Source organism: Toxoplasma gondii, chromosome IV, assembly GCF_000006565.2.
Source record: "Toxoplasma gondii ME49 chromosome IV, whole genome shotgun sequence".
Lineage (NCBI taxonomy): Eukaryota > Apicomplexa > Conoidasida > Eucoccidiorida > Sarcocystidae > Toxoplasma > Toxoplasma gondii.
Genome location: NC_031471.1, coordinates 2,324,774 through 2,352,444, shown reverse-complemented (window position 1 = coordinate 2,352,444; position 27,671 = coordinate 2,324,774). Strand labels below are relative to the sequence as shown.

The 27,671-nt window shown below is 51.5% G+C and overlaps 3 protein-coding genes across 3 annotated transcripts; 1 reads left to right on the top strand and 2 right to left on the bottom strand.

Moving 5' to 3' along the window:
- Positions 1-427: 427 nt before the first annotated feature.
- TGME49_301250 (hypothetical protein) lies at positions 428-5,752 on the bottom strand. The gene is made up of 2 exons (XM_002371606.2): positions 2,410-5,752; positions 428-2,059 (listed from the first exon to the last, which is right to left on the bottom strand). Exons 1-2 carry the CDS (start codon positions 4,466-4,468, stop codon positions 1,563-1,565), a joined length of 2,556 nt encoding a protein of 851 aa, XP_002371647.2. The 5' UTR covers positions 4,469-5,752; the 3' UTR covers positions 428-1,562.
- Positions 5,753-11,173: 5,421 nt separating this feature from the next.
- Positions 11,174-17,017, top strand: TGME49_301240 (hypothetical protein). The gene is made up of 4 exons (XM_018782401.1): positions 11,174-11,471; positions 11,899-12,806; positions 13,759-13,824; positions 13,916-17,017. The coding sequence occupies exons 2-4, from the start codon at positions 12,700-12,702 to the stop codon at positions 15,828-15,830; spliced, it is 2,088 nt and encodes a 695-aa protein (XP_018637943.1). The 5' UTR covers positions 11,174-11,471; positions 11,899-12,699; the 3' UTR covers positions 15,831-17,017.
- A 785-nt stretch (positions 17,018-17,802) lies between these two features.
- Positions 17,803-27,657, bottom strand: TGME49_301222 (DNA repair protein Rad4 domain-containing protein). The gene is made up of 7 exons (XM_018782400.1): positions 26,436-27,657; positions 24,853-25,395; positions 24,472-24,562; positions 21,449-24,029; positions 20,321-20,891; positions 19,626-20,063; positions 17,803-19,088 (listed from the first exon to the last, which is right to left on the bottom strand). The coding sequence occupies exons 1-7, from the start codon at positions 27,480-27,482 to the stop codon at positions 18,621-18,623; spliced, it is 5,739 nt and encodes a 1,912-aa protein (XP_018637944.1). The 5' UTR covers positions 27,483-27,657; the 3' UTR covers positions 17,803-18,620.
- Positions 27,658-27,671: the final 14 nt, after the last annotated feature.

Genomic DNA, 27,671 nt, shown 5'->3' with positions numbered 1-27,671 from the left:
CTGTGTGTCTGACGGTTGAGAAAGGAGGAGACTTTATAAAGGAGACGCCCAGAAAAGAGGAGTTCAGTGTGGTGGGAAGGAGAACTCGCCTAGTTTCTATGGGTCCTGTCGTGGAAAGCAACTAGGAACGCTGTGCAGCTTGCAGGACGCTCTCGAGCAGCCTTGGCATGTCGAGAAATCCCTTTTTCTCGAAGAAGGTACTTGGCTGAAAGAAGCCGGAGGGGAGGGGGTGCTGAGATTCAACTTCATGTAAACGAGACGAAGCAAACTAGTGGATTCGTTAGGCTTTGTGCCACTTTTTATTCATCTGAAATTCGTTTGTGATATTTCGTGTGATGATATCTCAGCACTGCTCAGCTGCTATTCCAGCAGCCGCTACGAAGAGCCTTTTCATCATCCACGGTTGGAGTGTTGACAGGTCCTCCCGTTTCGTTCTCGAATGGCTTCATCGATCACTTCAACCGCGATATGTCCTTCTGCACTGCAAGCTCCATGAAAGGAAGGAAACTGGATTCTAAGTTCAATTCTAAAAACACTGGAACCTAAGCGCCACCCCATTCCTGCTTCGTACCTGCAGAAAGCTGAGAAGCGCCAATGAGACGGTATTTTAGAGAGCGGGAATCAGAAGGTGTGAAAGCATCTAGGGAAACCGGAACAGTTAAGTAGTTGGAAACCGTGTCATCACGGCCCTGAAAGACACCCTGGTGTGGAACCAAGAAACGCTCCTGCCGGTGTATCCCTGTCGCCCACGCAGAACCCCCCCTGGTCACACTCGACTGCAACCCAGAAAAAGAAAACAGAAATGGTTGAGAAGAATCAGAAAACCAGGCAAGTGTGTGTTGCCGGGTTAAGAAGTATAACCACGCCACCGTTGGAGAACTACTGGACTCGTCCAACATATTTACCTAACCCTACATACATATATACATACATACGTACATATATATATATATATATTTGTGTATTTATGCATATTTATACATGCACATATACATATATCTATATATAACCGAGTATCAACTTAAGATGCACAAATGGACATAATTAATCCTTATACGGTTTGTACCCACTTGACTCCTCAGTTTAAGTTAAGGAGTCCTTTGTTTACAGCTTGTACCGTTACATTCATTGTAGTTCTGCTGTATATATATATATATACACAAGTTTAAATGGTAGATCGGGGACAAACTGTCTCCTGACGTTCTTAACCCCAGCTCACGTATTACATCCGACAGTGAATTATCGTTCCTAACTGAATCTTGTTCAATAACAAGGGAGTAATGAGCCGACATGGAGGTGCTGATACAATCCGAGGATTAGAACTCCCAATATTATCTGACCTGTTATCCCCGGCGTACCTTACGACCGTTATATATAAACATACGCACAGAGACACATGTTTGCATGTATTTACACACATGAATATATTATGTATATGTGTGTGTAAATATACACGCTTTGCATGTGGGGTTTCAATGGTTGCAGAAAGTCTACAGGGACGACGGTCTTCAAATGTGATTATTTTACTGTCCTTTGAAACGCTCGTTGATACCCGCAAATTTTTAAACATCCTGGCTATGCACCGCCACAGCTGAGCACATCCACCAGGCATTCGGCTGGAGTAAGTGGGCGGCCTTGGTGTGTTCCTCCTCCATTTCTTCGTCGCTCTCTCCCGGTAGCTCAGTCTCGACCCCACACTTGCCTATTCTCTTCCTCTCCTCTTCTTCCATCTTCTCTTTCGTTCCTCTTTTCTCTTTTTCTTCGTTTCCTTCCCGCGAGGTGGCGCGACTGCCAGCAAAGCTGCGAGACTCTGTGGGCGTGGAGCCGGTCCTGCGATATTGTTTCACTAGCCAGTTCATCAGCCACTCGTGGGTTTCCCGTTTAGATCCAGAGAACGGATTTTCCTGAATTTTTTCCACCAGCGCCTCCAAAAATCCAACCTTCCTGCGCGCGCTGAAAAACGAGTCCCTCCGTCCCTGCCTGCGTCTTTGTACTGTCTCTTCCACGATCTTGCGCCCTCTGAGGAACGCGACGAACTCCGAAGTTGTTCCAGACGGGCCTAACACAACGAGAACAGGGGAGTCCAGAGAACCTACATAAAGAGAAACGTCGATGACAGGACAGTCGACAGAAGCAGAGGAAAGAAAAACATCGACAGGACAGGACAGTCGACAGAAGCAGAAGGAAGAAAAACATCGAGGACAGGACAGTCGGCAGAAGCAGAAGGAAGAAAAACGTCGAGCACAGGACAGTCGACAGAATCAAAAGATCCAGCAATATTCACGGATGCGGAGTGAGAGGAGACTCTTCACTGTCGAAGAACCCGTCGCATAAGCGGGAGCGTTTGTGTGCCACTTTGAGAGGACGTTTTGTCGAGAGGAGAATCGAGTTTCCGAATCACCTGCGTACCGTCCTTTGTCTCACTTCTCTCGCGCGTCACTTCTGTGTCGCAGTCGTCGTCTTTATCGTCCATCCACCACCACTGTCGCTGCGGATTTTTGCTCTTATTTTCCGAAGAAGGCAGACGTTTCTGGACACCTCCCGGCTTCTCGGATGCCTCGGATGCCCCTTCTTCCTCACTTGTGGAGTCGCGGGAGTCGAGACGAAATGCGACAGGCACACCTGCTCCGTCGTCGCTTTCTGTCTCGTCGAAAACGCCGCAGACAAATGCGCGTTTTGTCCTTCTCCCATGGACCCTCTCTTCTTGTCTATCCCGTTCCTCGCTTTCTCTCTCGCTTCCCAGGCACCTCGAGAGCCCGACGTTCGCCCTCCCCCTGTCTCTCTCAATCCCTTGTCTCGGGCCTTGTGCGGTACGCACGTCCTGCGGCGCCTCTGATTCCCCTTTCAGAAATGACGCAACGTGGGCTTTGATCGCGTCTCTGAGCGCGGCGAGGTACTCATCCTTTCCCCCCGTTTGCTGTTTTCGTGTGTCGATCTCTCCTGCGAGTTTCACATTCTCCTCAACAATCGGCAGCAGCATCGCCCTGACTCGCTCTAGCTCCTGCTCGCGTCGTCTGCACCGCGCCAGGAGCTTTGCGATGGTGGCTTCCTTCGTCTCGAGGTTCGCTTTCAGAACCGTCACGCGCCTCCCCAAGGCTTCGTTCCTCGACATGAGCAACTTCTTCAGTTGTTTCTCTTCCTCCTCAGTGCGGTTGGACGCCAGACCTCCACGTTCGCAAACCTCCCTCGCGTCCAGCGATGCGTGGAACGGTACCGGGAAAACGAGGATGGGATGGTGTGACTCAGGAGTCGACGTCGAAACGTGTTTCCGTTCTTTCTCTTCGCGACAGGTGCCAGGAACGCAACTCGCTTTCAGTTGCTTTGGCTTCTCTTCTGTTCTCGGAGGTCGAAGGTCTACAGAAGTTTCGTGTTTCAGACGCGAGACCAGAGTCTCTTCGTCACCACCCCCTAAGCATCGAGACATCTCCACATGAGAAATTTCCTCTCGGAGTTGACGGGCCTTCTGCATCGCAGAGTTTGGAGCCTCCCCTTCATGTTTGTTTACACTTGTGGGCAAAAAGAATTCCAAATCCCCAGAAGAAGTTCGGGAAAAGGCAGTACCCTCTTTTCCGTAAAGCCGTTCTCCACAGTGTTCCCTCATACACACTTGCGTGGTCTCCCACGTCTCATCTCGCCGGTGTGAAAGAACAGCGAAAAAGTCATCTCCACTTTGATTCTCAGCTTCAAATGAATGCGCGTTTAGACCCGTCGTCTCTTGCCTGGAACAGTCGCTTTTCGTTCCGACAAAAGTTAAAGGAGAAACGGTTCCTTCTCCACATTGCGGGGATATGGCGAAGTTTCTTCTAAAGGACGAGACGGTCTTATTATCAGATTCATGGGATACGCCAAATGTTTTTTTGAAACATCTTACGGAAGATGGTCGCACTTTACCAGATTCATGGGACATGTCAAAGTTTTCCTTGAAACATCCTACAGATACGAGACTCCTTTTATCATATTCACGAGATATGTCAAAGTGTTCTTTAAACCACCTTACAGCCGACAGCCTCTTTTTATCAGATTCATGCAACACGTCAAAGTTCTCTTTCCTGAGAACCGAGGCCTTGTCTACACGAGGGTCGCAGCTTGCCACGCTGGAAATCGCAGATAGAGTGTTCTCTTCAAGATGACTAGAGAAAAAGCGTTCTCCCTCGCAAGAGCTGAAGTGCGCCGCCTCTGTCGGCTTGCCACCTTCAGCGAAGCGCTGAGAAGCGAGTTTGGAGTTCCTTGAAAAGGCCTTCATCGATGTAAAGAGACTTTTAGATGTTATAGCTCCTCTCGCTGATGTGTGTTGAAAAAAACGAGAAGTGTGGACTCGGGCGCAGACAGAGTGGCAGCTCGTTTCTGGATGCTCAAATTCTGGGATCGATCTACGGGTATGCCATAACTGTGCACCGAGAGTTACGGGAAAGAGACGCCAAAAAGCGGAAAACAGAGACAAAGAAGACGTGGAAAACACAGAAAACATAGAAGTGTCGGCATGCGACTCCTAGGCTTCACATACGACCTTTCTCGGGGAGAACATTCGAGATGAGTTGGACGACGGGGGCGATTCTCTGCACTCTGAGAAAGTGGACACGCATGTTGGATGGACGAAGAAAGCCTCAAGAGAGAAGCCTTCTCTGCCCGTTCCAAAACTGTTCACCATAAAAGTTGGGCCCCTAAACCCTAAACAGAAGGAAGCCCGTGGCTTAATTCTTGATAATGATTTTTGCCTTGAAGAAGGACAGTCGAACCTCCACAATCGAGGGGCAGGAACAGTGGCCGACACACAAGTGGCGCGTCGTTTTCCGCACTCTTACAACGGTACATTCACGGAAACGCGGCATTGGCCTGAAAGAGCATAGCAAGCTGGCGTGGTGTGCACTTGTTGGAAGAGTCACAGAAGGCGCTGTGACAGGTTTTGTCAGGCACCAACACTGCCACACCCCAAGACGAAACGAATGCGAAAACCAAGCGCCGTGCAGTCGCAGCGGACGGCAGAAACTGTCGAAACATGTGATCTGGCTTTTCTGGATCTTCCTGTGTATCTTCCTGTGTGAAAACGTGGAAAGAGTCTTTCAGTTTCCGTGTAGACAGTGCACGCACCCAAGGGAACTTTCAAGAGACGAACGACCGAAAACGTTCACATTCGGCGATCCTTGGTTTTAGAACGACAGGTAAAGACACCACAAATGTCTCAAGGGAACTTTCCCTTTTCCCGGACGAATCACCATACCTACGGCGAAAACTCGCGCGTCTCTGGATGCGAACTCGCCATCAACTGAGTGTTCGTTCCATGGCTATCAACAGCGAGGAAAGTCCGTCGGTGATATCGATGTTCCCGAAATACCAGGGAGGCTTATACACTCTCGAGAAGAACAGCTTTACACGAACGGCTGTTGAAACGAGTTTTTTTGACAAATGGGGACAGTTGCCAGACCCGACTAAACACTCACTCGTCACATTCGGGGGGAAATAATTCGCCACCAGGCGCTTTCAAGGGATGCAAGCTTTGAAAAGAAGTGACAGAAACTCAGGAAAATCTTAGAGGACGTCGAATCAAGTAAGACAAACGAGCACGCTACGAAAATGGAGAGAAGGTCACCACCGAACCTCAGAAAGACTACACTCTAGCACTAGCCCCGTGTCTAGCCACCAGTGACAGTTCGACTCAAACTGCAAGGCGGAAGAAAAAGAGATATATTAGACGGTGCTTGTTTCTCGGCTGTCAATGCAAGAAGACGTGTGGCGCTTTTAGCAGACAAAAAATGTAGAGTCTGAAAGTTGAGCTGCAAGAGCAAGTCCCGACTTTCCGTGGGCGCTGAAAAAAGAGACGCACACACGTCGGCTAACTGGCACACTTGTTGTGTTGAGCTCTGGTAAATCGTTTTTCTACAGAAAGGACAAACGTGAGGCCCTTTACCACGTCATGTGGAGCAGCTCTTAATTAAAAGTCAGAAAAGACGTGCCGAGTGGCGGATTTTCCTTTTCTGACGCAAATCACGATTTGTTGTGTAGAAGGGCTGGCACCACGGCCCTTCTGGCGGGGGTTATTATAGAACTGCTGGAGAGCCGATGAGTGGAACGAGTATTCAGTTTTGCATTTTTAACTGTGACAACGTCTTTTTCGTGGCCAATACCATGCCGAGTGCATTTCCTGTTGTGGGATCCTGCGTGCATTCGAGAGGCCAGCATTCGTACTCAAGCCCTACAGATACCGTGTTCACTTCAGTAATTGTGGGAATGCCTCTTTCTGAGGATCATTTAGGGGAAACCTGATCGAAATAGTTAGCGTGACGGTCGTTTTCCCTGCTTGGAGTTGTCAGATAGGCGTTTTTGTCTCTTGTAAGTAGGTAAATGGAGTGCTACACAATCACCCTGATCAAAGACCCCAAGATAGCGCCGACACCAGCATGACTGACATACAAATGAGAAGTGGTGATAGACTGGCAGCTCACGAGGCTTGATAGCACGACCGTGAGTATACAGTAAACAGTCCCAGCAGTAGCAGAAAAGCTCGCGCATTACAGCTGAGGGTGAACGATTGTTCCTAACTGAATCCTGTTCAGTAACAAGGAGGTAATACAACAAGCATGAAGAACTTGGTTGTCTGTATTTCCCGGTTTTCGGAGTCGACGTGGAGGTGCTGGCGCGGGACTCGGGCTAGAACTCTTCATGTTTTGTGCCCTGTCCTCGCCGGAGTACCTCACGACCTCTATACACTTTCTTTGAAAACTGGATTCGCTATCCTTTTAAGTCACAGATGCGAGTTCGAACCTTGCTGGCGATTCTACCGATGAACTACATCAGCACAAGCATTTTTCCTCGAGTAAAAAGTCCTAGGTACGGCTTTGTGATATGTAGCTCCGTTCATGGAAATCAGAAGAACCTTCCCTGGTCGTATTCATGAAGACTTATAGAACAACATTCTTCCTTATAGACGATCCGCCGCCCTCGGCAGAACAGCAGTACGACAGCCATGTCACCAGGCATGCAATACCCGTCAGATGGCAACTGAGAGCAAAGAATCCCTTTTACAAGGTATAAAAGAGATTTATAGGTTCATATGATTCACGTGTTTCTAGAGAGTAGATCCTGCGTGTCGGATTCATGTTTTAGATGCACTTTTAGTTCAAATGACCGTCACTCCTCAGTTTCTGAAAGCCCTCTTGCAGATGCACGAGGTGCATGAAGAAGCCTCTTCACTTTGCCAAGCCAACTGAACCTTAGCCGTGGCTTGTATGTACCTCGGGTCCAGCATTGGTGATCGCCTTTTTCCCTTTTTCCCATAATAGGAGCGCGAACACGGCCATTTTTGATGTATAAGTACTGTGGTTCCAGCGCTAGTCGACGTCTCCTGACGTACCGTTTACCTACAGCCGTACGGAGTGTCACAAACCGCCAGGCAGAGAACTTGATGTTCCTTTCTACGTCTCCGTGGTAAACACTGTCAACAAACAGTAGCAAAAGCAGTTACGGGTTATGCAGTGTCATACGCAAAAACTGTAGAACTACCATTCATCAACAACTACGGCAACTCTGTCGTGGCACAATGACATCTTCCAGAGGAAATCTCCGGTGGGCACTTGCTTGCGTCGTGAATCCTTTTGAGACGCGTTGCAACTTCCGAACGATGCTCAGGATGTAAACACTTGCACTGTACTGCGGCCGGTCGTTATTTATGCACTCATCGGGGTGTCCAGCGCTGCTCTTTGTCCGGCATGTCAATTTATCCTAACAAGCGTTGCATCCAGTTTTCAGAACGAAAACTCAGCGTCACGTGAGAGAGATGCCAGAAGCATGCTGCTCAGAAGACGGTTTTTGTGCGAATGTCGTGCTTGACGTGAGTTTGCAGTCGGCGTTGCTTTATGATGAAAATGTTGCCGCAGAGAAAGGACGCACGGGTAGATCCGTTTGTTCGGCAACTCTCAAAAAAGCCCTCGTTCAACACGAGCACGGAGTCCAAGTGAAAAACGATGAGCAAAAACTGTTTACCAGCGAGATTGTTTCAGATATACAACATGAAGAACGGTGTTTCGGAAGCCAAGGCCTGTTCTCGATTTCCACACAAACCTGTAGTAGCTGTTGCGCTTGTTTGCGGTCAGGGTAGATTCATCAACTTCATTATCCTGTCAGTCTTCCCTCTGAAAAGGGTCGATGGACTGTGTTTACAGGCTTGACACAAAGGCACGAAGGAAAGGCGTTTTCCTACTGTGATGCGCAGGGTGAACCTCACAAGCTTGATTTAGACGAATCAACGTTACAAACAGGACTGCTGGAGAGGCTAGTCGCGTTTCAGAAACTCCAGGTGAGTCATTATCCACAGTCAGTGAAGGATCCCCTGTTGTCGTTAAACGAAAAAGGTGGTGCTGACCGTCGCCTGACATCAAGGCCGATTGCCGGTTGTGAGGCAGCCCTGTTGAATTTCCTGAAAATAGATTGGCACCGAAGAGGGGAGACCGTTTTCACTAGAGATCGGGTTAGAACTTGGGAAATCGACTTGCAAATCTCAATATAGTTTGGTACAAAGAAGTTACCATCTTTCCCGTGAAATGCCGGCACTAAGAACATGCAAGGATGATTGCAGGAATCGAGCCACTTCGGCTTTCTAGGCACTTTTTGTGAACCGAATAGAGACGTAGAATGCGCTTCCCTGCCTCAAAATGCAAGACGTTTCTTCCGGGCATTTATCGGGTTGGAGGGGAACGAATTTCCTGTACGTGTGGAGGGTACCCCATCCTTAGTGGCAAACACGCGGTTAACCGTTGCTACGTAGATGCTCACAAAATCTCTTCATTCCGCCACTAGTACCTTCAATCTCTGTTTCGTTTTATACGTAGTCGTGTGAGATGAGATCCTTTATACACAATTCGAACGTTTCTCACCTAGTGAAAGTAGCTGATGTTAGTGACTGAGTAGACGTAGCTGTAGCGAGATTCTTGGCTGAGTTCGGTCTCAGCACCTGATCGCGCTTGGCGAGGGCAACACCGTCATTCTCTAATCGTTTCTGGAGTTCCTTGACTCGCAACAATCGTGTCTCTCGCCCGGCTCTCAGCTGCATGTGGCGAAAAGGAAACAGCGTAAATCAGCCGCACTCCTCTGTTTAACAAGCAGCACACAGCGTACACGGTAGATAAGATACGATCTCATACCATACCACCAGAGTGGGTCTACGAGTATAATAAACCACCACTGGCTGGATGACTACAGCTTCCAAGCGCAGGTAGTGCAAGTTCAGCATTGTCTACGTCTGGAAAGGTCGAAGAGAATCGTAGGTTTTGGCGTTCTTGGCGGAGCGGTGATATCAAACGCGATTTTGCCTTCTAGCGACCGAATTACACACTTTAAAACTGAACTGTGGAATGGAGAAACAAAGTCGAGCGCTTGGAGTTCCTCAAAGACATAAGACGCGCTCAATTCAACCTCTCTGCAAGCATCATGATCGCATAGATTCCAGTGTCGGGTGCAAGTGTCAGAATCTCAGCTCCTTGAGAAAGTGTGTCTGTAGAACTACTATGCTGGAGATGCGGAACATGTGCGTGAAGAGCTAGTGAGAAAACGCGATTCTGCATCTATCATTCGCCGCTTGTGTTCCTTCCTTCCAGAGAGTTTCCCGTCTGCCGTCGATTTCAAAGAACAAAACCGCTGTCCCCAGCAAGGATACCTGTTTCTGTTTTTCCTCTAGGCGACGCTGCTTTGTAATTAGACGCGCGTCCTGCAGCGGTTCGTGATATTCGCGAAGAAAGAGAGTCTCCCTTTTCGACTTTTCTGAAACTTCAAGTCGAGGCAACTTCGGATTCGCCACAGAACACCCAGGCTCAGGTTCCAAGCTCTTTTCCAATTCTGCCTGTGCAATTCGCAGTTGATCCTCGTGTTCCTTCCGAAGGCTTTCTTCTCGCAGCTCTAAAACACGCATGATATTTTTTCCCTTTACACGTGCCTCTTCCAGGTAGCGGCGGTGAAGCTTGCGACGGTCTTTTGTCGAGGTCTTGTCTTCGAACCTATCACGCACGGACAGACGCTTACTTCTCAGAGACGGCGTCGCAGCGGAAAAATATCGAGAAACCTTATGTTTCCTGTTCGCCGGCAGAGGAAGAAGCGAATTCACGTTCAATCGTGTTGCCTGAGTAGATGCAGCCGTGTTCTAGAAAATTTGTTGGCGAATGGAAGCTCCACGGCAAAGCAGGTCTGGAATCACCTAGACATACCGCCCAAGTCCAGACATTTACACAGCCCAGCTCGACTTGGTAGCTTCCGCAGCTGGCACGTGGAGAGCCGACCCCGTTCTGGTTCCGGAGTTCCTTTTTCGAACACAGTCGTGATTCTAAAAGATGTGAGACATCTTGTCGAAAAGACGATGCCTGTTTACTCGGGTGATGTGGTACACAAAAGTGCCACAGATCTTCGTTAGATCGAAGCTGAGTTTTTACTCCGGTGGTGTGGTGCACAATAAGCGGTGGTACATTCCAGTTCAGTCACGGGAACACTTCTGAAGGCGCTCACGTGGGAATGATTAAAGCCTCCGGGGCGATGCCACAGTCGTCGCATGCTTTCTTTGTCTTTGGACACTTTAAGAGCGGCTTCATCGCTTGCTCCAGAAGCTGCACGGAACTCTGAATCAAGTCAACGAGTCCAGGCTCTAGAGGAACCGCAGAGAAAATCCTCTGATATTCTGCATCGTTCGATGTGGATGGCGAGTTGAGAGGCAGCGTTGTCCGCCCCGCAGCCGCTGCTCGACTGAGGACGTCCATCCAACTAGGCTTCCCCCAATCATCTCCACTGAAAGATTCGTTTTTTGTCGGTTGCTTTTTCTTGTCCTGGCTGCGTTCAGTCTTCTCAGGCTTTTGCGAGGCATTGCCGCTACTGTCACATCGACAGGGTTCCTCTGACCGACACTCGGAAGCTTCCACAGACTCCGACTTTCTCACCGTTCTAGCAGGAGCACCTTGACTAGAGAAACAGTCCGATCTTTCCGGTCTCGTGACTTCCAGAGGAATCTTGGATTCACTCGCGGGTTCGTCACCAGCTGTTTTCTAATCGATGCATGCAGGACAACGCAAACACAGTTGTCTGCATCTCTCGGAGATGGGGACCTGTTACGAATCGGGGGGGGTAAGTATCTCCTCAAGAACTGGGAGCGAGAGCCTCTGGTTCATTTTCATACCTTCTACGGGAGTTTCAGCAGCAGACTGCCCGGCAGCGTGAAAAGGATTCTTATATGACGACAGTGATTCGGTGATGGTTTACACTCGTTGATAAACATTTCAGTAGCGTAATTGTTGGTGCTACCTCGGGATCCTTCAAAGTATGTGAAGCGGTCATCTACCACGGCAATTGCCATCTTCAGAGTCGAGCTGAACTCACGATGTTGCCATACAACAGCCGGTTTGCCCAGTAGATGTGACCGGCTCGTACGGATAACAAGGATAACAACTACGGTCCAGGCAGTCGAGGGGACAGAAAAAGGCCTCGTTTGGGCCCCTTTACTTGTAAGAGAAACCCATTAGCGTTCACACAGTAGCGAATAAGTGGAGATATTGACGGGCTCTGTAGCGTATTGGAAAAGGAATCGGGAAATACCGGCAGCGGGAATGCGAGTAGTGAAACCTAATCAGGGCAACCCCGATATGAATGCGACAGCATTACACTTGCGGCCCACTCGGGCCGTTTCTATACGGCAGCTTGCTTATTTTCCCTTGGACTTTCACACCTCGTTCCTAAAGATTATCGTTGGAGTCCCTAGAATCGAATGCGAATGCCGTGAAGGCGAAACACTCGGTTTCGTTTTGTCACGGGTTTCGTCTCGCATTTACCTCTTTGCGTCCAGCCCGGCCGATTGCCTTTGCGGGTTGAGATATGTCTTTTTTCGTCGATGGAACGTTTCTCTTTCGCGAAAATTCCTGTTTGTTCGTCCAGGTCACTGAAAACTTCGGCTTGGCTGTAGAACTGAGAGGAGCGTGCTCAGCATTAAGCGTTTCTCTCTGAGCGCTCGACCGCCACACCGCAGCACTAGGTTTAACGAGTCTCGGGGTCTTCTCCAGTTTCTTGGCATTTGAGACAGCACAACTGACTGAACCAGCTTTCGCAGCAGGGGATTCTTCTTCATGGAACCTTTCCGAAGAAGGCGGACAGGAGTCAGGGAGAACTGAGGTTCTACCCCGGGTAGCTGCTCCCTCCAAACAAAGCATCGTACACTGACCAGTAGAGCGGGACAGCCTGCCGGCAACCGAGAGTCGTCTTACGTATCTTGGTGGAAAGAGTTTTGTTCATGTTTGAGAAAAAAGACTTCAAGAACTGAAAGGTTCGAGGTGCACGCGAAAGAACCCGTGTATCGAGAGAGATAGCTTTCTCTGCGGGCGCTGCTGAGGGTGTCCAGTTGCCGCGTCGTTCAAGAAACAGCTCGGCCGACGGTTGGTGATGTGGAGTTTCCTGAAAAAAGGCGGGTTCTGTGAACCAAGGACTGCACCGTACGGTGTGAGACCCTCAAAAAAGCCAAACATCACACGAAGAGGGCCGTTCCTTTGCGCAAAAGTACCCGGCCCACAGCTGTCTAGACTGAGGCGCCTCCAAGCACAGTTTCCCGTCCTACGTTGACTTTTTAGTTTCTTGTCTCGCCTTCCGCCTCGGCAGGTCGAATAGAGATTGATTTTTCAAGCGGGATCGCGGACAGGGCGTGCGCAGTAACTCCTGTGTTTATGTGAAGCGACGCTGCAGTCGATGCGTAAGTGTGGATTCAGCGACACCTCGTCAGGTTACTGGTTTCTTTCTTTTTTCAGGATAATAAACTCTTACGGCGTACGGCTGCGGGCGCGCGACAAATGTAGGTAAGACTGGCGTGTCGGACAAACTCGGTTTTGCCTTTACTAGTTTTCATTTATAAAGATATGCAGCATCCTGTCAAAATAACGGTTCAAGTCCCCTCAGAAGACCTTTCGCGAATCAAAAAAGCAACTTGAGCCAACCGTGTTAGAGAATGAAGCACTATCAGACGAACGGGCTTTTCACCTGTGTCTCCTAGAGAGCTTCTGCTGGCTCTTGAGTGTCAAGGAAGAGCAAGCTCTGCTATAGCCAGAGCAGCAGCACTGGGTGGCACACTGACATTTCTCTGTTCCTTTACCCTCACCGGAAGCTAACAAGCGAGACATAAGCCCGGAAAAAGCTCGAAAGGGTGAAAAGCGAGAAAATCATAAATGCAGGAATGTCTATTTCTCCGCAGCCCGATCTCAGGGCAAGGTGCCCATGGCTGATTCGTCGCCGCTGGGAATTCCCGTTTTTCTCCGGTCTAGATAAGAAAGAACCATTGATTGGAAACAACCTCGCTTTAGCACTTCCCCTCCACACGAAACGTGTTTTCACCGTTTTCGAGCTTTTTTTCACGGTCGAGGTAACTCCAAATCCGAAATTCCCGACGAAGTCGGACACCGACGCGTTGACGTGACGCCTGTGTGAGGCACGACAGTGCCGCGCATCTCTGGGCCCCAGCAGTCGAGCTTGCAACCTAGAATGCAGCTTTTTTCCCACGCAAAGTAAAGCGTGAATTTTTGCTCTTTTCCACCGAAACACAAGGTTTTATTCCCTGTCCGTCCTTAGAGACCCTTCAATCGTTCTGGCAAGAATGTCGAGCTGCAATGGCTGCCGCGTTTCGCGATGTTCTTTGCGTGTCGCCCTGAATGAGTCTCGGCTCCTCCCGCCTCAACGGTTCTAGGAGGCGGGAGCCTCGTCTAACGATGGCGGCACCCCCGCCTTCTTTTTCCTTTCTGTCGCTTTCTTGCTCAGCGGCTTCTTCGTCTTTCCATTCTTTTCCATCCCACCGTCGTGCCGCGGGCCTCCCGAGCCGCGCAGGTCCCTTTTTCCCCTCTGGGCGCGGACTCTCTGTGCGTGTGCGCGTGGGTTCTCCTCAGCTCCGTCTGTTTCGGTTTTGCTTTCTGTCAAGCTGCTCCACTTTCGCCGTCGCCGTTTCCCTTCTCCTTCTTTCTCTTGCTCTCTCCTCTCCGGACCATTCCCCCGGAGAGAGGCGCTTCGCTACACCGCTGTCCGCAGAACCTGTTGCCCCAGCGCTGGTGCTGGCTGACGCTTCCAGCGTGGACCACTCGACGACGCCCACCATCGACCGCGAGGAATCCAGCAGATCGCGAAAGTCCTCACTCGAGCCTCGGGGAAGTCAGCAGGAGCTCCAAGACTCCGAAAAACGCACTCCACGTCCGGAAGAGTCCGAGAAACACCCTGCGAGTCTGGAAGACCTCGAGGTGCCGCTCGCTGCAACTCCTACTCTCCGAACAGACCGAGACCTGCGCACCCTCCGCCGGCGCTCTGGTCACGGCCAAGTCAGCAAGTTGAAGCGGTCGAAAGCGTTTTTTTCTTCTCTTGTGCGCTCTGACGCCTCTGCCCTCGCAAGTCGGCGCTCGCCCTCCCCGGCTCCGGAGAGTCCGGGTGGCAACGCAGCCACTGTTGTCGGCGGCCCAGGCGCGCCCCAGGACACTCCCCCTCCGCATCACAGCGCTCCTCACCGAGGTCGACGAGGGCATCGCCTCTCCCGCGCCTCGGCGGCAGAAGCAGGCGCCAGCCAAGGGCCGGTTTTGGGAAGGAACTTGCATGCGGCGCTTCACCGCGGGCGAGCGATTCGTGCAGTCGAAGCCGAGAACGGAGGAGGCAGGGCGGGGTCCACGAAGAACGCGCACAAAAAGGTCGACAGAAGTGTGCAACGCCTGGTTGCACAGGCCGTACGAACCCCTGCGGGGTTGACGGTGGCGAGCGTTTTGGCTGCGGTCCTCGTCGCGTACGTGACCTGGAGACTCTTGAGGGGTCGGGTGGCGGCCTGGGTTCATGGGAGGAAAGGCGGCGATGAGGCAGGGCAAGGAAACCTCACGATTGCCCCGAACGACTGGGTGGTCAAGGAGGAAGGCCGAGGCTCTGGACCAGCGCCGGGGTTGTCCGAAAAACGCTCTGAAAAGGAGGCGACAGGCGTCGAGGAGCAGAAGCGACGCGCGAACGACCTGAAGAGCCTCAGCATGCGACTGCACGCCATTCGGGCGCGTCAGGGGAAAAAATCCACGCGAGAACTCCAGAAAGAAAGTCGCGAGCTCAAGCAAGAGATCGACGAACTGTACCCCGCACTCTTGCGACTCCGAGCCTCGAACGCGGAGCTCGAACGGGAAATCGCAGCGAGCGCTCTGGGAGTTCCGGGCACCACCGCCTCAGCAGGCGCCAGGCTACCCCCTTCCACGTACTTCTTCGGGGATAGAAGCCCTTTCACTCTGAACCTGCCACTCGCTCCGACTCTTCAGGACTTGGCAGGCGGTGTAGCCAGTGTGGCGGGAAATGTAGGAGACGTTGGAACTCTGGGCCAGACCGGGGCGAGAACTTCTCCCTTGTTGTTTGGCCAGAGTCAACATACTCTCAGTGAGCAGGGTGCAGGGAAAGCTACTCAGAGTCGAGATTCCATTCCTCCGCCTCCACCCTTGCCTCGAGGGTATATGGCGAGTTCGACCGACGCAGAGATCGCTGCGATGGACGCAGAGAGACGGTTACAACAGGCCCAGGCAGAGAAGCGAGTGCTGTCAAAGAAGCTGGAAACTGTTGAGGGGGACGTCGGTCTGCTGTTAGAGCGCCTCCGTTTGAATGAGGGCAGAATGACTGACGAAGCCGCGGTCACCAAAACGCTACGAAAGAGGAACGAGGCGCTTCTGAAAGACGCCCAACAGAAGCAGTCTCACCTGTTGAAAGCCCAACAAAGGTTGGAGACGGTGAAAAACTACGCGGTCGACATGGAGAGGTACAGCGATGTTCTCGAGAAAAAAGTCGCGTTTCTCGAGGAGCAACTCAAAGGCCAACCCGAAAACCGCGGATAGGCAAGAGGGCAAACGATGTGAGGGTGTAACAGGAAAAAAGATGGAGCAAAGAAACGCGCAGAGGACGCGCTTGTTGTTTTTTTTGGTGGCACACCCATGGAAGAAGTGGAAAGAGTGAAGGTGCCCCTCAGGTGACACACGCGTTGTTGTTAGATGAAGGCGGAGTCCAGAGTTCTGCTTCGATACACGTATTCCAGCTGCAGTGGAGAGCGGAAGACGTTTAGACCTTAACTGGCTTTCTGTCGGCACCAAGCGCCACTGTGCTGAGGGAGGCGAGTGCAGACACGGTGCAAAGCACTGACCGAAGAAATCCGCAGAAAGACACAAGAAACTTTAGATCTGGAGAAAACCTCGCGTAGTGCGCGGTCCGCGAATTTGGGCGGACACGCGAGAAAGCGAGGTGCACAGAGAATCCAGCAGCGACAGTGAACGTTCGGAGAGCCGATGGAGCGGGAGAAAGCCAGGGAAGACCCCGGAGCTGGAGGAAACAGGTCAGAGGGAAAGTGGAACTTTCCAACTTGTTCTAGAAGAAAGAATACAACCTCTGATACGCCGAGGTCAAGCTGACGGTGATAAACGTGGTGCACGCAGACCGCAGATACAACGAAGCGACATTTTCCCAGTGCCCTGTGTTACCATGTGGAGCAACCGCAACCGCAACCGCAGAGCCACTCACAACAGGTTTACTATATGCGAACTTCGTGCTCCGGAGCCTCACGGTTTTTCTCCGGAAACGTCTACAGGTGAATTTTTGACGGTGGAGTACTTGTGTTAGAAACACTGCCGAGAGCGTACGCAGGTTCCGTATAAATGCCCTCGCAGTCTGCTTCTAACGGAGATCTCTCCAGGAAAAGAGACTTTGAGCACACCGTGAAAAAGCTGTTCAAGAGCGCCAGTGTTGTGCAAAAAAGTCTCTTGTTCCCCAACTCTCTCCATCCCCTCGCGACAGATGCTTCGCCGTTCTTGCCGTGGTCCTCGCTTCCTTGATCGAGCTCTCGCGAGGTCTGTCTTTTCTTCGTCACCCCGTCAGGGAAACGAAGCAGTGGCGACATTTCGGTCGCTCTCCTTTGCACACTGCGTCGGCTGTTGTGCCGCGATCTGCCGCAGACGAAAAGTTTTCCCCGCGTCTCACGTACGCGAGCACTGGCGGAGAGAAACACGAAGCGCCGCGCAAGTACGGAGGCCGCAGCCTTCAGGTGATTCTCATCAAACAGACGCGTGTGACTCTTTTCGAAGCAGACAAGAAATATCTGCTGCAGACACCATCACTGCTACTCAGCACTTGTAAATCTTTTCGTTCTTTATGGCCTGGCGGGGGACGTCGCAGTGCAGTCGACCGTCGGTCTCGGCGTTACATCCAGAAACACACAATTGCCAGTATGTGCATTTCAGAGAACTTCATCTCTTCCTTCTAGTTTGCGGGCGTAGAACGGCGCCTTTAGACTTGGACCATTCACCGTTTTCAAAACTACCTGGAAATATTCGCTCCGTGTCGAGAAACGTCACAGAGACTTTTGATCGAGAAAGCAGTGCGCGTTCCGCTGTCTACTAAGACCAGACGCCGACGGCAATTCTCTCGAAATCAGAGACTGCTCCGGCACGCCTCTCTACAGACAGCCCACACGAACTAAGCGGTGACAATTCACATCGCATCTTCTCCACATTTGTTGCTGCTATTGCATATATATATATATATATATATATCTGGATAGGTGGATAGATAGATATCTGTACACATAGAGCATATATATATATATATATGTATGTATCGGAAGATGCCTATTCAGATATGATCAGGCGGAAGAAAATGGAAAAACACTGTGAACAGAGGAAAACCACGAGAGAAGGCACTGAAAGGGACGAGGCGGGATGGGGACGGCGAGAGCAATCCAGAGAAGACAACAGAAAGCAGAGGATGAGAGCAGAAAGGAGGACCCAATAATTGAGCAGGCAACAGCCTGTTGCATGCAGAGCTACGGAAAACCTTTAAAAGCGTTTTTCGAGAAATGAGAAATAACAGCAGCGAATCTCGGGAAAGGTGTTTGAATAAAAACGACAAACCCCCCGTGTTTTCAGCTGAATCTCCGTGTCCTTCGTGTCTTTCTGAAAAGCTTTCTCTCAGCACTTTCACCTGCTTTCTTGATCCCCTTCTTTTTTCTTTCTCTGGCCTCGCTTCTTCAGCGTCCCTTTCTCCCCACACCTCCAATTCCTCGTTCGCCTCTCTCTCCATCCTTCTGCCGTTTCTTCAGCGTATCCACTTCTTTACCGATACCCTGTCTTTCTCTTGTTCTTTGAAACACACTTCCCTTTTCGCCCTTAGTCTGATCTCAAAGCGCTGTATACAAAGGACTACTTATTAAACCCGTCTGGGATCACAAAAGGATTATGTGTGGTAAGATTGAGCGTGGACTATCGAATGAAACAATGTGCTCCAACGCTAGTCTAAGTCTCTAACATACCTTTTGCCTACAACTGTACGGAACGTAACAATCCCCCAGGCAACGAACTTGATTCCACCCTTTCCCCTCCTCCCCCCTTCCCCTCCTCCCCCCTTCCCCTCCTTTTTCTGTTCCCCGTCAGGAGCATCTGTCTCTCTTTTCCATCTCCTCTTTCCTTTCCTGTTTTCCGCCAAGTTCTCTACGGTGGAGAACCTGCCTCGGCCGTTGGCGCAGCAGGTCCTGCAGCGTGTGCGGCACTCTGCGTCTGTGGCGCCTCCCTGGCCTTTCTGGCTCCGTTTCGCTCCAGTGTCGATCTCGGTGGTTCCCGACGGCCAGACTCCCTCCTCTCTGTTCAGACGCGTTCGCCGTCTTCTCTGCCTCCGTCGAGTCTTTGCTCTGCCTCGCGGCTCTTCCAGAAGAGAAGCGCTCTGCAGAAGACACGCCACTGTTTCAGGGTGTCTTCTCGTTCCCGCGCTTCTCTCTTCCGGCGCCGCTTCTCCGCAGCTTCTTCGCGCTTCTCGCGCTCTTCTCTCCAAGCCTCGCGAACTCGAGCCTCGTCGGCCTCCAGCACCACGACGCCGTCTCTGACAGGCACCCAGGCGGGAGCAGAAAGCGAAACGCTCTTTCTCTCGAACGCGACAACTGCGGGCTTGAACTCCACTCCGCACTTCACAGCCGCCGCAACCAATGCTCCTCCCAGACTCGCCACACTCAAAGGCGTCGCCTGCTTCCCAGAAGAAGAAGAAGCGAGAGAAGAAGAAGAAGCAGAACAGTGAAAGTCTGTGAGGGAGATGTGGACGGCGCCGATGGGGACCTGGCCCTGAAACGCACAGAGACGAGACGAAAAGAAAGACGCTTGCAAAAAACACAGAAGTGAAACAGGGTAATTCAAAGACAGGGAAAACACACAGATCCACGCTCCAAACTGTCGAGCGCATTTCATGCAGACTGTGCATGCATGTACACACAAAAAAGCCTGCAGGCATACGCAAACACATACCCACCTAAAACCAGTCCCTATACAGCTACCTAAACATCCGCATTCATGCCTAAAATTATATATATATATATATATATATATATATATATGCATGAAGTCGTACCTCCACTGATATCTTGACCAGAATATCCCAGAGTTTGTCTGCAGTTATAAGCATGTATAAATATATATATATATATATGTAAGTATATATGTATGTATATATGTATGTATGTATGCATCAAGATCGATACCTGAATGCATGCATGTCTACGTCACTCTTTGTAGTTTTTCTAGATTCTCGAGTCTCCCCAGCTGGTCCCCGCAAGGTACACCACCTTCGTTACATTTGGGCGCTTTTTCGAAAAGCAGGCTCACCAGTTTCCCGACTTCTATGTTGCCATGGCCGTTGTCAGGCAGCAGTCCGTTTTCAACTTCAGGAGGCGGTTTCTCCTCCGTCTGCCATTCTCCGTAAAGTCCAATTTTCTCTCGCTCCGTCACTTCTTCTCTTCCGTCAGTTCTCTCTTTTTCTCGTCTCTCCTCTCCTCGCCTCTCGTCCTGCAGAACTGGGTTCCGGAACTGCGTGCGGCGCCAGCTGCGGCCTCCGGCGCGCCCTCCAGCGAAGAGTCCCCTCGCGGGCAGCGCGCGCTTGGCGACCTGACGGAGAGGAACGGCGTCTGGGCAGAGCCGCCGGCCTGCGCGAGACCACTGCGCTTCTGTTTTGAGCAGCGCGACGCTTCTGCGGAGAAAGACGAGCTCGCCTTGAAAGAAAGCCGCAGGCCTGGTGCCCGGCGGCAAGTACTCGAATGGCCGCAGCTGAGCGAAGAAACAGAGGAAGCCGCAAGTCGAGGGAGACGGCGATGAAGAACTCCAGAGGAGCGAGGAATGAGTGGAATCTTGGAGAACGGAACAGACTGCAGAAGTGACGAAACCCATCAACATGCATTCCTTTCCGGGTGCTCGTCGAGCGGAAGGCGCGCGGGAAAGGAGACAGTGCAGGGAAAGAGGGGAGCTACCGACGAAAGCGGTGAGCGGGGTCACGAGAAAATCGAAAACAAGACACCTGAGCTCACCGTGGACGCAAGAACGAACTTCGGGTGCTTCCAGAATCCAGATTTGCTTGTCGGGAGAGGCTCGCGCTCCAACAGACGACGGTACTCCTGTTCTTCTGCATCTTCTGTCTCTTCTTTCTCCTTGACTGGGGCGTCGCCGTCCACTTCTTCTTCCAGCGCTTGCTCGACAGACGCCCTGTCTTCTTGGTCAAAAATGATAAATTCTTCGTCGCTCTCTCCCTCCCGTTCTCCCCCCTCCAACTCACCGCCAATCACGCTTTCGCTCTCGTCTCCCTCGCTACTTTCTCCTTTCTCTTCGTCTTTCCAAGAAAAGTTTTTCTTCGACGTATCATCGTTCCGTCTTCCTCCTTCCGATTCCTTTTCTGCGTCCTCTATTGCTGTCTGTGCTTTCGTTTTCTCTCCACTCTCTTCTCCTTTCTCTCCGCTTTTTTCTGCCGTCTTCGCGCGCGCTCTTTCGCGCTCCTCCATCCTTCGTCTCCTCTTTGCAGGACTTTCGAAAAGCGCGCGAGTCCCTGGACATTCCCACCATGCGTGGAGCTGGTGGCGACGTCGCTGCATAACTTCCTGCCAGCTAAAAAAAGAAAACGAAGGAAAAAAAAGAAAGAAACGAAAAATCAGGGGAAAGGAAAAACAGCGGACAGAGAAAGACGAAATCTAAACACTTTCAGCATCCCCGTAGAAACGACCTATGCAGTCACCTTCAGGCTCATCCTGTCCTTTCCCCCTATCTGCCCACCTACATATATATAAATATATATATATACATATGCGTACGTCCATATGCATATAATTATATTATTTACATTTGGGATTATACTCAAAATGCATAGAAATACTCATATGGATGCACGCATGCATGCAAATACATCTATGTCTATATATATATATATATATATATATATGTATGTATATTTATTTGTATACTCAACACTGAACGACACACTCATGCAAACATAAATATATATGTCTATGAATATAAATATATATATATATATGCGCCTAACTGTTGGTGTTCAAAGGCCTAGTTTCAGAATCTATTTATCGACGAACGAAGTGAGTTACCGCATGCGAGCACCTTGGGTATGCACTTCACCTGATGTGCAGAAGTGAGCCACAAGTTTGACTTACCTGGAAGCGTATCGAAAGGTGACGTCTGAAATTTTTTCTGTTTCGTCGATAGCGAGGACGAAGCGTACATTTCCTTCTCCCGCGTTCAGCGGCGAGCCAGCGTCATCTGGGAGAGACGCGAAGCAATTCGCCTGCTCTCCTTCCGCGTCATCGTCCTCCCTCTGTTCCCTCGTTCCGGCATTTCGCGTCGCTTCTGCTTGCGCGTCGCTTCTCGAATTCTCGTGCTTCCGGCCGTCGAGGTGTACAGACACCCCTGGCAGGACGCCAGTCGAGGAAGGCACCAGCGCGGCGGTTTTCGCACCGCGTCTCGATCCGGCTTCCCTCGCGCCAGAGACTGCCAGGGCATCCGAGGAAGAAGGGGAAGGAGAAAGAGAGGAAGACGGAGAAGACGAAAGGCAAGAAGGGAGAGGAGAAGAGGAAAGAAGCGAAGAAGGAGAATCAGGAGAAGAATGAGGCCTGGGAGAAACGGACCTTGACCTCAGCTTCGCTGGGCGTCGCTGGACCTTCGATCGGCCAGACGCCCGTAGGAAATCGAGGCCGACAAGCTCAGAAGAAGAAGAGAGAGAAGAAGAGAGAGAAGAAGAGAGAGAAGACGACTGACTAGACCGCATGCGTTTTCGATTGCTGGGGGGTGGGAAGGAGTTTCGATCCCCAGAACGGGAGATGGCACTTGCGCTGCTTCCTCGTTCGTCTCTTCTCGTTCGCGCGCGAGAAGAGCGCGAGGAAGCAGCTTTCTGCCAGGCCTGACTGAACTCGAAAGCGAGCTGGTGCCGCTCCTCCTCGACCTCAAAAGGAAAAGCAGAAGCAGCAGACAGTGTCGCTCCTCCCTCTGGCTCCTCCTTAACGCCTTCGCTCTGCGCCTTTTCCCCCGAAAAAAAAGAGCGGAGCGGTCCTCCACACAACGCAGACGATGGAGGAGAGGAAGGAGAGGAAGGAGAGGAAGGAGGTAGACACAGGTGGAGTTGGAGTTTCAGTTCTTGTTCGAAGAAGTCGGAGAACGCCGGAGGGAGGGAGAAGCGCGTCTTGCCGACTGTGCGGAGGAGAACAGAGGCAAACAACGCAGCTACAACGTGTTTCGGATTCCCTTGCGTCCTTTCTCCGGGAGACAAGAAAGTCGAGAAGAAAGGAGAAGACACGATAAAGTCTGGAGAACACTCGCTCTGGCGCCTCCGCGCCTCCGCCAGCGCCGCCGACAGAGAGTGCCAGATGCTCGCTCTCTCCACAGAAGAAGAAGAGAAAGAAGACAAAACAGAAGAAGACGAAAGAGAAGAAGAAGAAGAAGAAGAAGACGAAAGAGAAGAAGACGAAAGAGAAGAAGAAGACGAAAGAGAAGAAGACGAAAGAGAAGAAGAAGAAGAAGAAGAGAGGGAAGAAGAGTCACTGGAGGGTCTAATCAACAGAGAAAAAACGTGAGGGGAAAAGAAGAAAAAGAGCAGAGATGATCTGCCGATGAGAAGGGGGAAAAAGTTTCCTCTCTGAGTCACTTTGAGATGTCTCGGGAGGACCGTCTGAGGACACAGAACGGAGGAAGAAAGAGATGAAGAAGGAAAAGAAGAAGTCAAACACGAAGAAGAAGCTGATGAAGACGAAGAAGACGAAGAAGCTGATGAAGCAGAAGGTGAAGACGAAGACCGACATGAGCGAGCAGAAGACAAAGAAGAACTTGCGAAGGAAGAGGCAGGATCCGTTTTCTGTCTTGGCGCGTTTCTTCCGGCACTCTCCGCCTCTGTTGGTTCCACTTCGTTGTTTTCTGCTTTTGCCTCTCTGCATGCTCTGCTTTTTGCCTGTTTTCCGGCGTCCGCGTCTTCTTCCTCAGAAGACTCAGAGGACGAACTCGACGAAGAACAGGAAGAAGAAGAGTCTCTGCTTCGTCGTTTCCTGCCTCTTCGCAAGAGCAGTAACGCGCCTAGGAGACCGGGTTCTTCTTCTTTCTCCGATTTTTTTTCTCGCCTTTCCTTCCCTTTTGCCTCCGTCGCTGCTTGCGCTTCCTTCTCAGCGGCGCGCAGCCGTCTGTTGTGCCCCGGCGAGAATGTGGGCAAAAACATGAAGCCTCCTCCCTCTTCTTTTCCTTCGCTTCTCGCCTCTCTGCCGTCGTCTCCTCTCTCGCCCTCTCCGCGCCTTCGCTCTTCTGCCCTGGAGCCTCGCGTCTCGCCTCGCACCTGAACGCTACCTCTAGAACAGGAAGAAGAGAGAGAAGAGGACGAGGAAGAAGAGAGAGAAGACGAACATGGAGAAGAACGAGAGAGGTACCCAGAGAGGAAGGAAGAGAAGGACGGCTGGCTAGGCCGCCTAGTCGCTCTTCCTGCAAGGGTGTCGGCGGCATCGTGGAGAACTAAGGAAGGGAAGAAGGTGCATGCAATCCACCTTTTCTCGCGTCGGCAAAAGTACTCGCCCCAGACGCGCACGGGGCGGTTCCAGGTGCACAGCGAAGACGAAAGAGCAGAAGCGGAAGGAGAAGAAAAAGGGAGAGAAGAAGAGTAGTCCTCCGGTTTGATGTTGAGGAAGGCAGGAAGAGGAAGCTGAAGACGAAGAAAGAGCTTCACCATCCACGGAGGCGTCGGCGTCACGCAACAGGACCCTCCTGCGAGAAAAAGCGGAAAAGTCAGACAAAAGTGGAACTTTGACGTCGAAGAAATCTCAAACCTACAGCAGAAACGCATGTGCATATGGACGCATGGAAACATGCACAGTCGGGCCGCTATATGCATCTAGACATGAGCATGCATACCTCATTCGAAGCGCATGCAAACGAAGGTGTAAATACAGACATGCACATGTATATTGAAGTGTATGGAACGTGCTGACTTACAAACGAGAAAGGCGCTGAACCGCAGAGGCTCCGAAGGTCCACAGCGCGCGACGGGAGGTCCCCGCAGAAGACGAGAAGAAAAAAGAGGAATAGAGGAGGCCAGAAAATGGGGACCGAAAGAGACAAAATGCGGAGAGAAAACAGAGATGACCAGCGAAGAACAGAGAGAAGAAAAAGATTTGGAAAAACCGGGAAGAGAAGGTGAAAAACAGACCTGGCAGAGCGGGCGGGTGGATGTCGGATGGCGGGAGAGCAAGGACGAGGCGGGCAGGAATTCTCAGGACTCGACAAAGGGCAACAAAAATCTGAAGGAGAACGAATGGTCGCGGACCCAGGGGACTTGAAGCGAAAACGTTCAATCTGCCTCTCCACAGGAGTCATGCTTCCGTGTGTGTGTCTTCTCTTTCTGTTGCGGTGTTTCTTCTTCTCTCTTCCTCCCTCCCTCTCGTTTACTCTCTCCCTCTTGCACTTGTCACTGCTGCCTCCCCCTCTCGCCGCGTTTGTATGTTCGCTTCCCTTCTGTTTCGTTCCGGCGGGTGTCTCTCCCGAAAACTTTCTTCTTTGCTCACTGTTCACTTTCTCTCTCCTCGCCTACCACGGCCAGCATGGCGCCTGTTCCCTGCCGTCTCTCAATCGCTCGCAACATCCGAAACCGCAGAGCGCCTCCTCCGTACGGCGACGCCCTTAGTCTCCTTGGTCTCTCGCTTGTTCTCTCGCTTGTTCTCTCGCTTGGTCTCTCGCTTGTTCTCTCGCTTGATCTCTCGCTTGTTCTCTCGCTTGATCTCTCGCTTGGTCTCTCGCTTGTTCTCTCGCTTGATCTCTCGCTTGGTCTCTCGCTTGTTCTCTCGCCTGTTCTTTCTCTGGATGTTTCTTTTTCTCGCTCTGTGGGGTTCGTTGAAACTTGTTCTCGCTCCCTCCGGATCTTTGCGCGCGCGCTCTGCATGGCTGTCGAGGCGCCAACCGCTGCAGGCGCGAAGACACCCGGCGGCGAGCGAGAGACAGGTGTCTCCTTTCCGGCGGCCGTCGAAGTGTGGGGTGGGAGGACGACGGCGCAGGCGAGGCGCGCCGAGGCGCCGAGGCGCGGCCCGACGCGCCGCAGGGGCAGCAGGAACGGATGGCCATTAGGTCGGTCCGTGGACTGCGTACAGACGGGAGAACAGTGGAGGAAACAAATGGCGATTTAGAGGGCAGAAATCCACATGAAGGAAGAACAAGAGAAGGAGGCTGGAGAGAAAAAAATGCAAAAACTCCTGAGGGAAAGGAGAAAAGGCGAGGGAAATGGAGAGACAATGAAACAAGGAAGAAAGAGGGAAGCACAAGAAGCCAGAATTTCAGGATTTATTGAGAGTTGCAGTCAACACTGAGAAACGTCTTTTTTTCTCGACCATCTTCAACGGGCAAAAAGAGTTTTGTTCAAATCCAGGCTTGTCGGGAGTGATGTTTTCGTCTATTTTTTTCAAGAAAAAGAGGAAAATGAGGTCACGAGAGAGAACACAGCGAAGTCGCAGAAATGCGAAAAACATGTTTTTCTTCAACTCTCCACGAGACGCGCCTCCCCTGTGTACAGAGGAAGGCCGCCGTTGTCTTTCACTCGCTGGGTGAAGAGAAAGGAAATCTCAGGAAGGATTTTTAAAACGCAAAATGAAAAGAGACAGGGAAAACCACCCAACCTTTCGTTCTTCGAGAGTGAGACCAGTGCGAAACAGACATGTCAGAGAGACGGAGAGAGTGTGCAGGCGAGACAGGTCGCCGTACACTGCTCCCATGTCTGTTCGCCTCTTATAGAAAGAGAGAAGGCGAGGTCTACAGCTACTGTTTCGCATTTAAATAGATGTTATTCCAAACAAGTTCTTCACTTGCCGCTCTAGTTGAATTGACTCAGCAGACCGCTTCAAATGCTGCAACTACGGCACCAGGTAAAGATGTCCTGTCCAAAGTGTCTTCGTCTACTTCGAGTCTCTCTCTGCGCAGTTCAAGTCAGAAACTCTCTCGGGCAACGGCTGCTCATCTGACTTGTCCGTACACCATGTCACGATAGAGACGACTGGGTCTGTCTTGGCCAGCAGAAAAGCGGCGAGTCTTCCGCTGTCTGAGAAAAAATGTCCCGCCACAAAGACACCAGCGAAACAGATAAGAAAGGGAGTCGACACTTTGTCCAGAAGGGGGTCCTGGCCTCACCTGGAAGGTCTCCTTCAGGAAGGCAAACGCCGCAGCTCCTTCCGCAGGGAAACAGAAATCGAAGCTTTCCTCTCCATCGCGTCTCCCTTCTTCTCTCTCTTCTTCTCTTTCTTCTTCTCTTTCTCTTCCAGTTTCCTTCCTCTCGGTGTTTTTGGAGTCTTGCGTTGCCTCCGTGCATGTCTCATCGGCCGCTCCTCCTGTCTCCACGCCAGTGCGCTTCCGTTTGCTCTGCTTCGGAACAGCGTCGAAGTCCGCTCGCGACTTTTGTCGGAGTTCCCTCTCGCCGCGCTGAGCCGAACAGAAGGAGAGAAACCTTTCGAGAATCGCCCCTGAGAGAAGCGAGGACCGCGCCAGCGTCTCCCGGTGGACGACGCGCAGCCATGCCGTCCAGCTGAGCACCTCGAGCTGTCGGAAAATCCTCACTCGAACGCGGTCTCTCTGTCTCTGTCTCCTCTCCTCTTGCTTCGAAGGCGACGACGACGAAGAAGAAGAGGACGCAGAGGAAGACGACGCAGAGGAGAGAGAAGAAGAGGAAGAGGACGCAGAGGAAGAGGACGCAGATGAGAGAGAAAAAGGGGAAGAGGACGAAGAGGAAGAGGACGCAGATGAGAGAGAAGAAGGGGAAGAGGACGAAGAGGAAGAGGACGTATATGAGAGAGAAGAAGGGGAAGAGGACGAAGAGGAAGTAGATGGCCCGGAACAGGCAGAGGAGAGAGGAGGAGGTAGAAAAGGAAGAGAAAAGTTACACGCAGAAAAAGAGAGAGAGTCTTCGCTCGCCTCTGGCCGGGAGTGGGCGTCCAAGGCTGCTTCAGGTTCCTCCTCAGTTCCAGGAAGGAGACCTAGCTGTTCGTCAAGAGAATCAAAGCGAGAAGAAGAAAGCGGAATCGAGGAGGACGAAGAAGAAGAGGAAGAAGAAGCGCCTGCTACCGAGGACGCTTGTGGACCGAGGACTTCGTCGCCAAGCCGAGGGTGTCTCGAGTCCTGCTCGTCACCGGTGGAGTGGAGCTTTTGAAGAGGCGTCGTTTGTTCGGCCTCTTCTGTCTCCATTGTCCATGGAGAAAGTCCGGAAACGAAGGAAAGAAATTCGCCGAGCGCCTCGAGGCGAGAACAAGAAAGAGGAGAGAGGCGACGCGCGGAAGGACGCGGAAAAGGAGCGACGCAAGGCTGAGAACGAAGGCAGCAGAGAGAGGGCGCGTTGAGGAGAAATAAAAACGGAGAGAAGAACGCGCAGGAAAA